At 35.6% G+C, this 16,111-nt stretch overlaps 1 protein-coding gene across 1 annotated transcript in view; it reads left to right on the top strand.

Annotated features, from left to right (window-relative positions):
• Positions 1–16,111, top strand: part of RAB3GAP2 (RAB3 GTPase activating non-catalytic protein subunit 2) — a 98,585-nt gene that overhangs the window by 4,272 nt on the left and 78,202 nt on the right. Inside the window, exon 2 of the mRNA XM_008544457.2 lies at positions 14,569–14,633. Coding sequence (XP_008542679.2) covers positions 14,569–14,633 — 65 coding nt within the window. The remainder of the gene's footprint in view (positions 1–14,568; positions 14,634–16,111) is intronic.

Below are 16,111 nucleotides of genomic sequence, written 5' to 3'. Positions count from 1 at the left end.
CTTAACTTTTGTGAGGGTGAAAATTTAGAGCGTAAAAATGAAGTTAGAGCAGGTAAGCAGGACCTGCCTTAAACTGCAGACGGTGTTTGGCTTTGCTGCTTCTCTTTATTTATGAGTGTGATAAGTGATTACGTTATTGGGAAGCAGAAATCAAGAGATCACTTTATTTTCCTAGCCTGTATAGTTTTAAATTCTTAGCCCAGCTCATCTCTAGGGGCTATGTAAAACCAAAAAAAGAAACCTCAATTACTTGTCATGAATTATTTGTCCTAGGTAAGTGATAATTTTGAAGGCTTACCTGTTGGTTTAATGATTCATTTATTTTAATGTGGATGGCTGCCATAGTGATACTTGGTACTTGGGCACCCAGGACTCTGTGCTACTCTCTTCTGTATTTGAATTGTCAGAGAATAACAGTATGACTTTATATTACTTTGTGTCTTCAATTATAAAAAGAGTCTGTCTTCTGTTGCTTTAAAAGAGATCTTGAACCTTACTAATTCCCAATGTTTAGTGATAACTATTAAAATTGTTTCTACTCAATCAAATGCTGTCTATTTCAGACAAAATTTAGTCTCATGCTTTGAAATATTAGAGATGGTAGTAGTGTGGGTCCCCACTTAATCTACGGTGACATAATTTCCAGTAAGACTCGATTTCTAGACCAGAGCTTTCTGATGTTAATAATTGAGTTGGGGAAAAAAAATACATGTACAAAGAGGGAAAATCAGAATATTTGGAGGTAATTTGGGTATTATAATATTGTGAATCTCTTAATTTACCTAATAGTAAAATAATTTCCTATTGACATACTAAAAAGGTAGACCAGCTTTCCTTCTTATCTCTTTTAGCAGAAAGATAAAGGATAAAGCATGCAGGGAATTACCTTGGAGTCATCAATTAAGGTCATGTTTTAATGCAGTCACTGAGAAAAGTGTGCTTTTTAGGATAACCTAAAATTATGGAATTATTTTGCATGATGGGATACTACCCAGGGTATAAAATACCCATTTTTTATACTTAGGGAAAATGCTTTTTCTCATTTGAGGTCATACTGGGGAGAGAGAAGTAATCTGGAAGTAGAACATTTATGGGAATTTCAGAAAATTTATAGAGTTATTGGCTTTCGTTAGCTATTTAAAATTGGAAGAGGCTCTTACAGATAAAATTTTATCAATGAGGAAATTTAGACATGAGCAATCTAATTCCTTCATTCAGCCAATATTTATTGGGCACCTACTATGTACTAAGCACAAAGCAGTCTTAAAGGTAAATAAAATTGGTCCTTCTCTTCAGGGAGCTTTCAGCCAGTAAAGGAGATAAGTAGGTAAAGTTTTATAGTTTTACGTCTTATATTTAGGTCTTTAATCCATTTTGAGTTAATTTTTGTGTATGGTGTAAGATAAGAGTTCAACTTCCTTCTTTTCTATATAGATATGCAGTTTTCCCAACGTCATTTGTTGAAGAAACTGTCCTTTCCCTATTGAGTAGTCTTGGCACCCTTGTCAAAGAACATTTGACCATATATGTATCTGTTTATTTCTGGGCTCTCTATTCTATTCCACTGGTCTGTTTGTCTGTCTTTATGCCAGTACCACACGATTTTGATTACCATAGCTTTGTAATGTGTTTTGAAATCAGGAAGGAGTCATCCAACTTTTTTCTTCTTTTTCAAAATTGTTTTCACTGTTTAGGGTCCATGTCTTTTTTTTTTTTTTTTTTTTTTTGAGGAAGACTAGCCCTGAGCTAACTACTGCCAATCCTCCTCTTTTTGCTGAGGAAGACTGGCCCTGAGCTAATATCCATGCCCATCTTCCTCTACTTTATATGTGGAACGCCTGCCACAGCATGGCTTGCCAAGCAGTGCCTTGTCCGCACCCGGGTTCCAAACCCGCGAACCCCAGGCCACCAGGAAGCAGAAAGTGCAAACTTAACTGCTGTGCCACTGGGCCGGCCCCCATGTCTCATTTTTTATGTATGCTATGATTCCAAGAAAAAGGTTGGGAATGGTTGAGCCATACAGAAGAAAGTCTTCAAACATTTTGCCTATATACACCCCAAAAGAGTTTTTCAATAGTATGTACCCCTTGCACAAAAGATGTAAATTCTGATATACTGTAAACATGGCCATTTAATAAATTTATATCATCCTTTTAAGTTTATTCAGTGAATTCTAAATACTATAGGGAAGTGATACCCACCAATATCCATTAAAAAACCTGATAAGCACAACCAGAGGGACCTATAACTAGAATATACAACTATGTACTGGGTTGCTTTGAGGAGAAGGAAGAAAAATATGATGATCTTCTCTAAGAGTAATTTTATAAGTCTTTTTTTCTCCTTGAATTCTTATTTCCATTCCATTTCCTCCACAAAATGCTATTCTAATGTAATATAGATTTTTATTATCAGTCCAATGATTTCTCTGCAAAAAGGGATATGAATTGAGAAGAAATAGATTTCCTGTGGTCATAAGGCTCTAAGTTTTAAAATTTTTCTTCTTACTTGACTGATTACAATTATTATTAGAAGCAGATAACAGAAAAAACAACATACATACGTTACAAATTTTGATAAATGACTATTAAACATAAATAACAAGCGTTATTTGAAAATCGCCAGATGAGAAGGATGGAGGAGTTTACAGTGTCTTGCTTAAAGAGAAATTTTTTTAATGCCTTGGAGTAACTCACTATAGTAATATTTGGAAGGTGTGAGAGGTGAGCCTTTATTTGGTAAACTGGGAGAAGGTGGGGTGGGAAAGTTGGCACTTTCCTAGGCATATCTGGAAACGGAGTTTCTTAAAATTATCTGTTCCCAAGTAACTCTTGGCAAATTTCCATATAATCCCCAGATACTCCTACTTCCATCTGAAGACCCTGCTACTGCATAAAATCTAACCTCCTCTGCCAATCTCTCCAGCTTCGCCCTTTACCATACCACACTCACCCACCACAATTTACTCTTTGCAGCTTTCTGAACCCCATGCCATTTCATATCCCTTGCATGACCATTTTCTCTCCACCTCATGGACATCTATTAAACTATTAAGACTTGGTGAAAACTGACAGTTCTTCTGTGAAGACTTTCCTGAGTCACCTATATAGAATGAACCAACATTCCTTCATTCTCCAACTATCATGTGCCAAATTATATCATAAAACCTCTTCATGACGTTTGAAAGGTTCGAAAAGGAAAGCAACGAGAGGGAAAGCTTTATGACATTGGACTTAACAATAAGTTTTTGAGTATTACAGCAAAAGCACAGGCAACAAAAGCAAAAATAGACAAATGGGATGGTATCAAACTTTAAAAGTTTTGTGAATCAAAGGATGCCATTGACTGAGTGAACGGCAACCTATGGAATGGGAGGAAATATTTGCAAATCGTATATCTGATAAGGGCCTAGTGTCCACAATATATAAAGAACTCCTACAATTCAACAGCAAAATAATCAAATAACCCAATTAAAAACTGACTAGAATAGACCACCTTTTCTTCAAAGATATTATATAAATGGCCAATAAGCATATGAAAAGATACTTAATATCACTAATCATAAGAAAAATGTAAATCAAAATGACAATGAGATACTACCTCATACCTATTAGGATGGCTGCTATCAAAAAAACCCAGAAAATAACAAGAATTGGCAAGGATGTGGAGAAATTGGAACTGTTTACGCTGTTGGTGGGATTGTAAAGTGGTGCAACTGCCATGCAAAACAATATGGAGATTCCTCAAAAAAATTAAAAAGCAGAATTACTATATGATTCAAGAATCCCACTTCTGGATATGTATCCAAAAGAATTGAAAGCAATGTCTCAAAAGAGGTATTTGTACACCCATGTTCATGGCAGCACTATTCACAAAAGCCAAGGGGTGGAAGCAACCCAAATGTCCATTTACAGATGAATGGATAAACCAAATAGGACATATACATACAATGGAATATTACTCAGCCTTAAAAAAGGAAATCGTATTGCATGCTACAACATGGATGAACCTTGAGGACATTATGCTATGTGAGATATCAGTCACAGAAATACAAATATGGTATGATTCCACTTATATGAGATATCTAAAGTAGCTAAATTCATCGAAACAGGCAGTAGAATGGTGGTTACTCGGAGCTGGGGGGGAGGGAGAAAAGGAGACTTGTTTAATGGATATAGAGTTTCAGATTTGCAGGATGAAAAGGTTCTAGAGCTCTGTTTCACAACAACATGAATATACTTAACACTACTGAACTGTACACTTAAAAATGGTTAAGATGGCAACTTTTATGTGTTTTTTAACATAATAAAAAAGTATCAGTGTGGTAATAAATAAATAGATCATAAAAAAATAAATAAAACAAAGCTGCTCATGGTAGAAAGTGACCTGCCTGAGGTTCCAGTAGCCCCAGGCCCTACCTGGATGTCCTGGGAGCTGAGAAAATCAACATCTTGGCTCACCTGTAATCCATTTGCAGTTTACTGGGAATCTCTGCTCTAGGCAGAGGTTAGCCATGATGGTTTTAAGCAAAAGTATAGCATTTCAAGATCTGAGTTGTAGGCAGATGGATTTGGTGGCTGTGAAAAGGGTAGGTTGGGTAATTCAAAACTAGAGGTAGGTGACCATTAGGGAGGTGTTTGTAGAAATCCAGATCAGGGCCTTCAGAAGTAAAGACAGGACTAAGGCAGTAACAGTGATGATGGAGTTTGAAACTTGTTAGATTTAGCAAAGGCTAAAAGGAATTTGAGCTGAGAAATGGGATAAGCAGGCTAGTAATTTAGAGACATTTCCTTGTCAGCAAAGAAGAGAATGGTTGGGAGTGGTGGGTGAAAGTGGAGGTAGAATGACGAGTTAGGCTGCCGTTGCGGTATTCCCAAAGGGGAGATCCTCTTTTCCTTGGATTGGTATTCCTCAGATGTTATTTAACAGTCTACACAGTGACAATCCTGGATTATAAACAGCAAGTAATTTTTGAATGACCACCAGACTAACACCATTTGGGACCACTGAGACCTTAACCTTCCTCAGAGAAAGGAGTCCTTGAAACTCTTAAGTGTCTTCCATCCCCATATTCCTCCTTTGAGAAGAAGACCAGAAACAGTCCCTTGAACATAGCTCACTTTTCTTTGTGCCGTGTGAGTCTAGGTCTCACATCTGAATTCCCCAGAAGAGAGAATCTCAGGTCGAGAGAGAGGGAATTGCCCATTATCGCATTGCCTTTTTTTTAAGTATATAAAATCAGACACCTTCTGGCTACTCATATCCCAGCTTCCCGATGTTAAAGCTTTACTGCTGTGCTGTCCAATATAGTAGCCACTAGCCACATGTGGCTATTTAAATTTAATAGAAGTTAAATAAAAATAAAAATTCAGTTCCTCAGTCATACTAGCTATATTTCAAATGCTGAATGGCCACTTGTGCCTAGTGGCTGCCTTATTGGACAGCACAGATATAGAACACTTCCACCATTACAGAAAATTCTACTGTAAAGTGCCACCTTGGTGAGAATCCTTCCAGACTTTCTGCTTAGACAATAAACACACACACACACACACACACACACACACACACAAGCTTGCTGCTTGGGTATTTATTTTTAATTTTATATCATGACCTTATTTTTATAAAATGTATATACTGGAACATTTTTTTGGTTTACTTAATTTTGTAATGTCAGCATCTTTCCAAGTCTGTATATACAACTCTGTAGCATTTTTTCTCACAGCTGCACATATTCCATCAGAGACTCTAGCAGGCTTTATTTAACCATTTACCTATTAAAGAATATTTAGAGTATTTCTGATATTTTTGCTATAAGAAAATGCTCCAGTAAACATCCTTCTGCACGTCTTTATGTATGACGCTAGTATTTCTGTATGTAAATTTCTGGGATTGGAATTGCTGAATAATAAAAATTCACATTTTAAATGTTGGTCAGTTTCCAGATTACTCTAAAAATTGGTCAGGTTCATTCCTGTCCATGGTAAACAGAAGTGCCTATTTACACACATACTTGTCATCATGCTATATTATCAGTTTCTTTAACTTTCGCTCTTCCGATAAATGAAAAATGGTTCTTATGTTATATTAAGGTTATCAGACTTTGTATTTTTTTTTAAAGTGCAGGTAATAGCAAGATTCAGCTGGTATTGGAAGAATTTAGTTTAAATGTAAGGAAAGTTTTCTCACAGGGACAGTAGTTGAATATTAGAATGGGTTAAGTAAGGAAGATGTCAAATTGGCTTCTTCAGAATATGCAAAAATTAGCTTTAGCTAGTGATGTTTACAAACCTTCACCCACATTTCATAATGGCACACCCTGCCTCACCTTATGAGCTATGCTTTTTTCTGCTGCTTTGGATATAATAAATCAGTAACATATAAGTATGAATATAATATACTATAATATGTACTAATAATATGTATTATATTCAATAACTTTGGATATAATAAATCAATAACACATACTTATGAAGTTATAGGAAACAATTATAAAAGATGTATAAGTTCTTTCTAATATACATAATATGTTATTGCCCTTAGTGACTTCCTTTCAAAAACAAAATGAATAGGAAGGAGAATAGGGCATATTAAATTTCTTCAAGTCTATAGATTTTTTTGTTTTGTTGTTTTTATTAAGGCAGATCTAAAGATTTCTTAGGTTTTTGGGCAAAGGGAGCATGTTTATTTTTATAAACTTTTTAGAGCTGGAGGATATACTTGATTTCTGCTTTAAGATATTCTCAGTTCTGTCATTTTGTGAATTGACCATCAGACCATATTTTCTTTACTGAGATATAGGAGGTGAGTTATTTGGCAACAAGAGTCATGAGAATTTTAGAACTGAAAGGGACCTTAAAGATCTAGTCTGATTTAATCATCGTGTTTTGAAAGAAATAAACTCTTTTGTTGAAAATGAGATGGCCTCCTCATTTTAGATTGCTACATATTTTTGTGCTGAAAGGAATATTCTAATATGAAATGTATCTTCCCATGTTCAGTCTCCCAAGAAATAGGAAAAGATTAGTCATTCTGAGACATAGAAAATTAAGAAGCAGCTTCTCTATTCTTTAGTCTTTTGTTTGTTTGTTTGTTTGTTTGTTTTTTACTTTGTATTGCTATATGATACTTTCCTTGCCTTGGTCAAGAAGAGCCAACTCAAATTTGTTGAACCCCTGAATTATTTACAAGTCATAGGTTCTAAAGGTTCTTTCTCTTTATAGAAACAAATACACTATCTCTGTTTTTTCTTGTCTCAGAAGAACGGAAATGAATTTGCTTCTGTGCTAATAAGATCTTTTATTAGAGCATGAAGATTAAATTGTTTTCCTTTTCTAACATTTAATGATTTTAGTTTCTCATTTAGTTTCTGATCTTGACATACTCATATTGGAAAAAGCAAATGCTGTCAAATTAATTGCCCACTTCTAGAATTCAATTTCCTTTCTAGCTTCAGGTTCTTGTTGAATGAAATACACTCGGTTTATGAGGACAGACTGTTCAGAAGCAAATCAGAATAATGTATTTTTTGAATGAAATAGAGCTGTGGAAAGCAGAATTTCCTGTCTGAGCTTTTGTTGGTAGAATAATTCATTCATTGGAAATACTCCTAAAAAAGACATCTACAGTGTTTTTGGTGATTGAATTAAAATGTGTTTTCTCTTTGGTTTGAAGGTTTCAATGACTATATCATTTATCAAGTGAGAAACTGAGCAGTTTTTTAATACTAGTATAATCTGATCTCTTCAGGGAAAAAATCCTCTGCAGAAGGAATTGTAGTTCCAGTTTACATTTTGAAGTCATTGGTTTTATTTATTCAGGAAAAACGTTTAACTTGGTAAGAACAAGGGTGTATGCTTATGTTACCAATTATTCTAGACAGTTCAAAATATCCTCTTCAGTGATGGGTATAAAAAAAAGCTAAGGATTGAAAAGTCAAGTTACTAATCAATGAGGAGGTAGTTGCTTTTTGTTACTATTATTTATAACTTCATCTTGTTCATTTTTATTTCTCTCCATATCATATAAGTTGGTTGGAGATGAGCTTATGATTTTTATTTATATACGGAACAGTGTGATTTAAGATGTGGTATGAAACAAGAGTGAAGGGTAATTTCAGCAAACAAGGTGGACCAACAAAGTGTTTTAAGCTGGCAAACTTCTTGAAAGACTCAGATCTTCAACGCAGTCCTTGATTTTGTGTGAATTTTAAGGAAAAATTACTAAGAATGTGAAACAAATAGATTTTAAAGGAAGCTCACCCCTCAAGAAAGATTCATCTCTCTCCCCAAATGAAAGATTCAAAACTAAGCAGATATGTCTCATGTACTTGGAAATACCATTTTTTCAGTAGGTTGTACAGGAAATGAGGTGGGACAGCCCAGTCAAAGCGTGAACTTTTGAAATATGTTGCTTACAGCTGGCTGCTGTCCTGAGATAATATAGTCGTAAAATGATGGCTTTAGGAGCAACAGCTGGCATGTGAATCATAGCATGAAGGTAACAGGATGAGGGAAGCATTTTCCTGACCTATTTTTAGATTGCTCCAATAGGCAATATTTGCTGTTTTTAGTATAACCTGTTTTATTCACGGTTGGCAAAAAAGAATCTTTGCATTATACAGTATGGACACAATTTAAGAATGATGTGGATGTTCCTTATTTTTCTTCAAAATCATATGGTGTTTATTTGGGAACTCAGTGTCCTTTGTAATTGTTTTTTCTAGCCTACCAAAAAATTGTTATTGAAAGTCACACTTAATTCAGTGAGCATATTTGTTTTCTATTATTGATGCAGGATATTTTGTTAGCAATGATACAAGTGTTGTTTTGAAATGTTGAATATCCGTTGTGTGTATATGAAATATAAAGATCCATTAATCCATGTCAACCCATCTACTTTGATCTATGTTTCTAGAGGATCTTTTCTTACGTAATCAAATTCTGCCTCTTAGACTTGAATTAGAACAAAAATACTCTATTTTTCCTTTTACTTCTTAATCAAAACCAAAGCTAAGAGTTGGTGCTTTTTAAATTATTTTGTCTCACTAGTTAAAATGGAATGGAGTAGAAGAGAATTAGCAATATTGTAATTTTACATACAAAAGTTATTTGAAAAAGATGGTTTTGATCCAGAATATAAAGTCTGTGTATGTAAAGTTTAAAAAAATAAAGTTTTATTGTTTTGTATTTCTGTGGAAATGCAAAAGGTTTAGAATTGACAATTCATCTTTTCATTATATTTAAAAATATTAATTTAAATCCTGCTGCTTTTGTGGGAATATGTGGGGAAGTGTTTGGATAAGAAGGTAATTTTCAAAGACTGTACATTCATTCAACAAATATTTATTAAGTACTTATGATGTCCTTGAAAATATTTATATATGTATGTATAAGTATTTGCACACACACATTATACACTTTCCCTGCCCTCCAGGGCTTAATAGTTGTCTCAACAAGTTGCACATTTATGATAAATCAGACAAGTTAACAATGCAGCAAGTGACCCAAAGCAGTTTATAACTAAGTTCTGAAAGAAAAAGATGTTCAAGTGCTGTGGTTTCACAAGAGGGAAGGATCGTTGGTGGATGCAAGAAGACTTCATAAAGAATTAATCTGAGTCCTGGAGGAGAAGTTGCATTTGGAGAGACAGAGACAAATGGGAATGCATTTTAGTTGGCAAATATGGAATAGACAAAGGCAAGGAAGAAGAATGAGGAATGAGGATGGTATTTGGAGAATGATAATTCTAACAGCCATTAAGGTGTCTGTGTGCCAAGCACCTTTCCTAGTGCTTTGCATATATCAACCCTAACAACAGTATGAGCTAGATACAGTTATTAACTCCATTTTGCTAAAGAGGAAGCTGAGGCAGTAAGAGATTAATTGCCCAAGATCATATAACTTTTTAGGCGTAAACTAGGTATCCAACCCAGGCACCCTGACACCAGAGACCTAATAGTTGTTCTAGACCTGTGCTGTCTCATGCTGTGCCACTAGCCACTCATGTGCTATTGAACACTTGAAACGCGGCCAGTCCAAACTGAGATGTGCACTTAGTGTAAAATACGCATCGCGTTTTGAAGACTTAGTATGAAAAAACAATGTAAAATATCTCATGAATAATTTAAGGTTGATGACATTGAAATGATAATATTTTGGCTGTTTTATGTTAAATAAAATATTAAAATTAATTTCACCCGTTTCTTTCTGCTTTTTAAATGTGGCTACTAGTACATTTAAAACTGCATGTGTGGCTTCAGTATACTTTTATTGGATAGTGCTGCCCACCAGAGAGTGAAGAGTCTCTCTAGAGTGAAAAATACAAAGAAGGGTGATGGCCGCACAGGGAAACAGGATGTTCAGGATCAGAGTAGACTGGCACTGAAGTCACCCTTGAAGTTAGAGTTCCTTGGAGGACCTGCCTCAGATTTGCGGGGTGGGGCCCACCCTGAAACCAGCCATCCTTAATTCACTATTTTAATCTCTTCCATGCAGAGTTTTCAGGCCACCTAGAGAGGGAACTGCAGAAGAGACTGTAACTCTGGTCTTGCAAAGGCAATGAGTGTGAATGCCGTTTTCTTAATTTGCTCATCAGTTTTGTTGAATTGGACTTCATTGTAGAGGACATAGGCAGTTGACGACAGTGTCATTTGAAGAATTGCTATTTGGAGACTGGGTGGTTGCTACTTATTTATTTAATAAATGGGGGAGAAAGCCACTTAAGATTATCCTGTGATTCATAGTCTAGCCTTTGACTGAAATGAGTGCCACTTAGCTCGTTAAGCAAACTAGGTAAATGCCAGTGGCTGTGTGATTTGATGATTTGTGGGGTCTTTGGAATTTTTTACACTGGACCCTGACCACTCTAAAGAAGTTGTCTTTATTCTAAATACTTTGTTAAACTGACTTACCTCTTAAGTTATATCAGAGCTTGGGACTTTCAAATTACCTTGGCCTATAGGAGATTTTGATCTATTTATTCTAACAGACTATCCGGTCAAGTATTTTCAGATTTTCTTTACAGTAATGGATAATAAAAAGTAAGTTAGTCTTACTTCTTCATGAGTACATAGCATTTATAGACCTTAAGGTCTTACGGTAGTGTTCCATATTGACATTAAACAGTGCACAGTTCTCAAGTAGACATTAAACACATTGCTTTCGTTATCCACAACTTTGATCAATGATCATCTAAAAAACATTGATAATGATATCAATTGAAGAACACCATCCTTCATAGAAAAGTTACCGGAAGGAAAGGTTGCCTGAATAAAATTCTTTACATGAATGGCAAGTTTATTAGACATTGATCACCTATGTTTTCAATATAAACCATCCTTTTTTTTTTTAAGAGTATGCTTGGCCTCTTGCATAGTCTGAAGGCATAAGAAATAACTTTGGTAAAGTGCTGAGATTCCAACACTTTTTAACAGCTGACAATAGCTGTCAAGTAGCAGGCTGTAAAAACTTTATCACTGGCACTGAGTAGAAATAGCCACAAGGGTAGTGCTCAGTTTGCAAATTTTTCCCGATTTTGTTTTTTTTAAAATTTTTCCCATTTTTAAGTTGACTAGAATTTGGGAAGCATTTTCTTATTGTAGCATAAATAGACTTAAGATTCTAGCCCTCAAAAACGTCTTTAACCGACCTGAGTAATAATTCTCTTTTGCCTTCCTTTAACCTCTGTCTGTACCGTGACTTCTTTGGAAAATGTATTCCTGTGGTAGTGGGAGAAGCCTGATTAAATTCTCTTTCCCTCTTGTTAATAGAAATTCCCCAGTCACGGGCCTTGAGAAATGGGTAAACTGTCGTGAACACAAATATCTTGTATAAAGAAAGAATTTCTCAAGGTCTTTCTCTTCCTGGATGTTTTGAATTGTGCGTAAAGAGATATTGGGTCTGTGCAGAGGCAGGAAATCCAAATTGCTGCTGTCTTCTGTTTGATTGTATGAGTCATTTGTGAATTGAGTCAGGTCCTTTTTATACCAATATGGAGGAGAAATAACACATTTTTTATAGTTGTGTACAGTGTTCAACAGAAGGCTTATTTCCTTTTGTATCTCCAGCACTTAGCACAGTGCCCAATATGTAAAAGATGCTGTGTTTCTTGAGTGAATGAATGATTAGCTGACCTTCATGAAGTGCTTTAAATTCCACTTGGTCTCTCTGAGATTGTGGTAATTTGATAAATACATTATTTTTGCAGCAATTTTAAAATTGAATCATGGACTTAGGAGTGATAAGCTTTTGTAGGTACTTTGCTTTCTTGTGTAAGAGATGGTGCGTTTTCTAAAAATTTAAATAGGATGGCCTAATTGCCATCAGCCCACAGTAAGGCAGTTGTTTTGGTGCAGTGGAAAAATTAAGAGAAAAAAGAGATTGCCTAACTGAATTAGATTGCCAAAGAACAAAGTGTAATTTTCCAAGTTACAAAACAATCTCCAAATCTTGCTATCAGTGTTTCTATTTTAGAATAATAAGTGTTGTCTTTTGGCTTAACTGTAAGCCCCACTATTTCCTAATCTTATCTCCCCTCATAATTCTTAGGAGGAGTTAGTATAGCAGAATACTTGTAGCATGGGCTTTGGAACTCAGGCCAACCTGGATTCAAACCCCGTTCCCCACTTACTCCTCTGTGACATTGGTCAAGCTATAAAAACGAAATAGTCTGTTTTTCTCATTGTAAAAGGGGGATGATAAAGGGTCCTTGTCACACTTAAGTGAATTAATGTCTGTTATGCACTTAGGCAGATAGAAATGCTGGACACATGTTAGCTGTTGTTATGTGATAACCCCCATATGAGCATTGCATCTTTTTGCCTCTTTGCCTTTGCCTATGTTGACCTTTTTTTTGAGTATATTTGAAGTTCAAGTTCTTGCCACTTTTTGAAGACCTAGTTTCAGATGCCTCCTCACTGTATTTTCTCTCACTGCCTCATCCAAGTTCGCATAGTGGTGGATCCCAGAACTCACCATGTATCATCGTCACGTCTGTCTGTCTCCTGCACAAGATCACAAACTCTTTAAGGATAGGAGTATGTTTGTAGTTTTCTCCATTCCTACTGCAGAGTTTGGCACGTAGTATTTAACAGGGCATTTGTTAAATTGCTTAATTGACGTGTACATGGAAATCTTTTATAAATTGTGCAGTGTTAATTAAATGGTAGTACTAGTTTAGGGCTTAATATATGCCTAGCAAGGTGCTTGATATGTTAGGAAGGAGTTATTTGGTATTTAAGTACCAAAGATGAGAATATTACCACGAAGCTAATTGAGCAATGATTCCAAGTACCAGACTGTAACATTTTTTATCATCTATGTGTAATTTATTTTAGCAACTTTTAAAACCTTATGTATAAGTGAAAGTTCTGTTTGCTTCCTTCCTACTGGAAGTTTCTTAGATACCAAGTTCAGTCCCATCTTTTAAATTGATTCTCCCCCCAGAATCTTGAAGCTAATTGGTTTAAATACAATATTTTATTTATCTTTTATTTTATTTTGATGTCTAAATCTGGATGACTAGCATTAAAAACTTACTATGTCAGACACTGAAGACTTTAATATACTATCTGATTTAAATCCTTATAACAACACTAGTGGATGTAGGTACTATTGTTTTCCATGCTTTATGGTGAAAGAACTAAAACTTACTGACATGGGGTAACTTGTTGTACATCACAGAGTTGGTAAGTGCTGGATCCAGGATATGAGCCTAGTAATCTGGCTCTGGAGCCTAAATTCATAATTATGCACCTGCCTGCTCTTTTCACTTTTTATTTGAATTTTATCTGTTTTTTAATTTAATTTGAGGTAATATATATAAAGTATCTAATGTCTGTCTCAGAGTAGTTGCTCAAAAAATGAAAGTTTTATTTCTTCCCTTCTGATGTGAATGGTATCACATATATAAGAGATAAATTCAAAGATAATTATATAAAAACAAGTACCGTGAGCATCGTAAGGGTTCGCGCTCTCTAAACCTATCTGAGATTTTTAATTCCTTGTTGCAGCGTTTGTTGAACATCTTATTTTAATCCAAGAGAATGTTCGTGCGTGTAAGAAATCACAGAGTATCAGAAAACGGTGGAGAATAGTAGACCTGTCTTGTTTCAAAATTCAGTTTTCTTTTTTGCTGATACTTTGATCAGAAGACAAGTCACTTTTTAAGACTTTTGTGTGAAATTTTAGGTGTGTTTTTTGTTGCTGTGTATGCTTGTCTGTCTTAAGTAACAAATGTTCGTCATTTTAAGATTGTTTTAAAGTCACCTTGCAGTTTGATTTCAATGGGGATAAACTTGATGTCCAGTATCTTAAGATCCACATAACTTGCACAGTTTTACTGTTACGTAGATTGGAAATTCAGGTCAAATATTTCCTGATTATTATTACATAGAGCAAAATCCTGATGTAGTTTACCATTGTTTTCTTCCTTAATATCAACATTATAGAGTATATATTTATATGATATTTATTATATCAGTGTTGGTTCTGTTATGTTTATAGAAAATTTTTAGAATATTTCAAGCTCTATATTTCATGTAAGCACTTTTTATCTTTTTAAAAATAGGTAAATCAACAAACTGGGAAGATGATGGTTGGGGAGCATGGGAAGAAACAGAACCCCAAGAACCTGTAAGTCTTTCTAAATGTACACATGCTCTTTGATAGTGGCATTTTCCTTTGTAATAATAGTGACATATTTCAATGTTAGGTTGATATTTTAAAATCTTTGTCAAGAATGTTTTCGTGCTTACGTAATAGTACTTAAGTAGATGCCTATTCTTAAGGATTTAATGGCTTTATAGCTAAGTAGGCTAAATGGAGAACAGTTGTTTTAGGATTCTTTCTCCTTCACGAGTTATTCTTTTAGACTCTTTCACTTATTCATTCAACATATATTTGTTAAGTTCCCATCGAATTCTAGTCACTTTTCTAGGTGCTGAGAATATAGCAGTTAGCAAGGTAGACAAAGTCCCTGTATATGTTAGGTGTTTTCACCTCAGAGTAATGGAAAATCTAACCTAAACTGGCTTAAATAACAAGGACATTAATTAGCTCACAGAGAAGGAAGTCAGGGGCCGGCCTGGTGGTGTAGTGGTTAAGTATGCTCTGCTTTGGCGGCGTGGGGTTCACTGGTTCAGCTACTGGGCACAGACCTACACACCACTCATCAAGCCATGCTGTGGTGGCCTCCCACATATGAAGAACTAGAAGGACTTACAACTAGGATGTACAACTATGTACTGGGGCTATGGGGAGAAAAAAAAGAAGAAGATTGTCAACAGATGTTAGCTCAGAACTGATCTTCCTCACCAAAAAGAAAAGCATTAAAAAAAAAAAAAGAAAGCACTCAGAGATAGTATGGACTCCTGGGTCGTTTGATCAGGTGATTCAGCTATGTCATCAAGGACTTCAGTTCTTTCCTTCTGTCTGCTCTGCATACACAGTGCTGACTTCGTCCTAAAGCTTGTTCCTCTCACAGGTGTGGTGTGGCCACATGTTTCTCCTTTCATGATCAGAGGGAGAAAAAGACTGGGGATTTAATGACTCTTAGGAGTGGGGAAGAACATTCACAGAAGCCTCTAGGAGACCTTGCCTTATTTTTTCTTGGCCAGAATTGGACCAGATACTCATTTCTGAACTAGACACTGGCAAAGGATATATTTCCTTCAGTGAATCATACCATCCCCTGGCGTTGAAGGATAAAAGGGTCAGCTTCTCCTGAGGCCCATGGCCACACAGGGAAGGAGTTGATACCTGAACAAAATCCAGACTTTTTTGTGAAGAAAGAAGAACGAACATATATAATGGATAGGTCTTCTGATCATCCTCTTCCCAGCAGCTTACACTCTAATGTGGAGAAAGAAATTTTTTTTGGAAGATAGATGAAAAATATAAATGGTGGTAATAGTTCCACAGAGAATTCAAGTGGTCATGTGGTGATCAAGTGACTCTTGTAGATTGGGTGGTCTAGGAAGGCTTTGCAGAGGATGCGACATTTATGCTGAGATCTGAAAGCCAACAGGGAGTCAACGAGGTGAGGATCTGCCAAAGAGCATTGCAGGCCAGAGCAGCAGCTCATGCAAAGGTCCTACGGCAGGAATAGGCTT

Source organism: Equus przewalskii, chromosome 31 (assembly GCF_037783145.1).
Source record: "Equus przewalskii isolate Varuska chromosome 31, EquPr2, whole genome shotgun sequence".
Lineage (NCBI taxonomy): Eukaryota > Metazoa > Chordata > Mammalia > Perissodactyla > Equidae > Equus > Equus przewalskii.
This window is presented reverse-complemented; position numbering and strand designations above follow the sequence as displayed.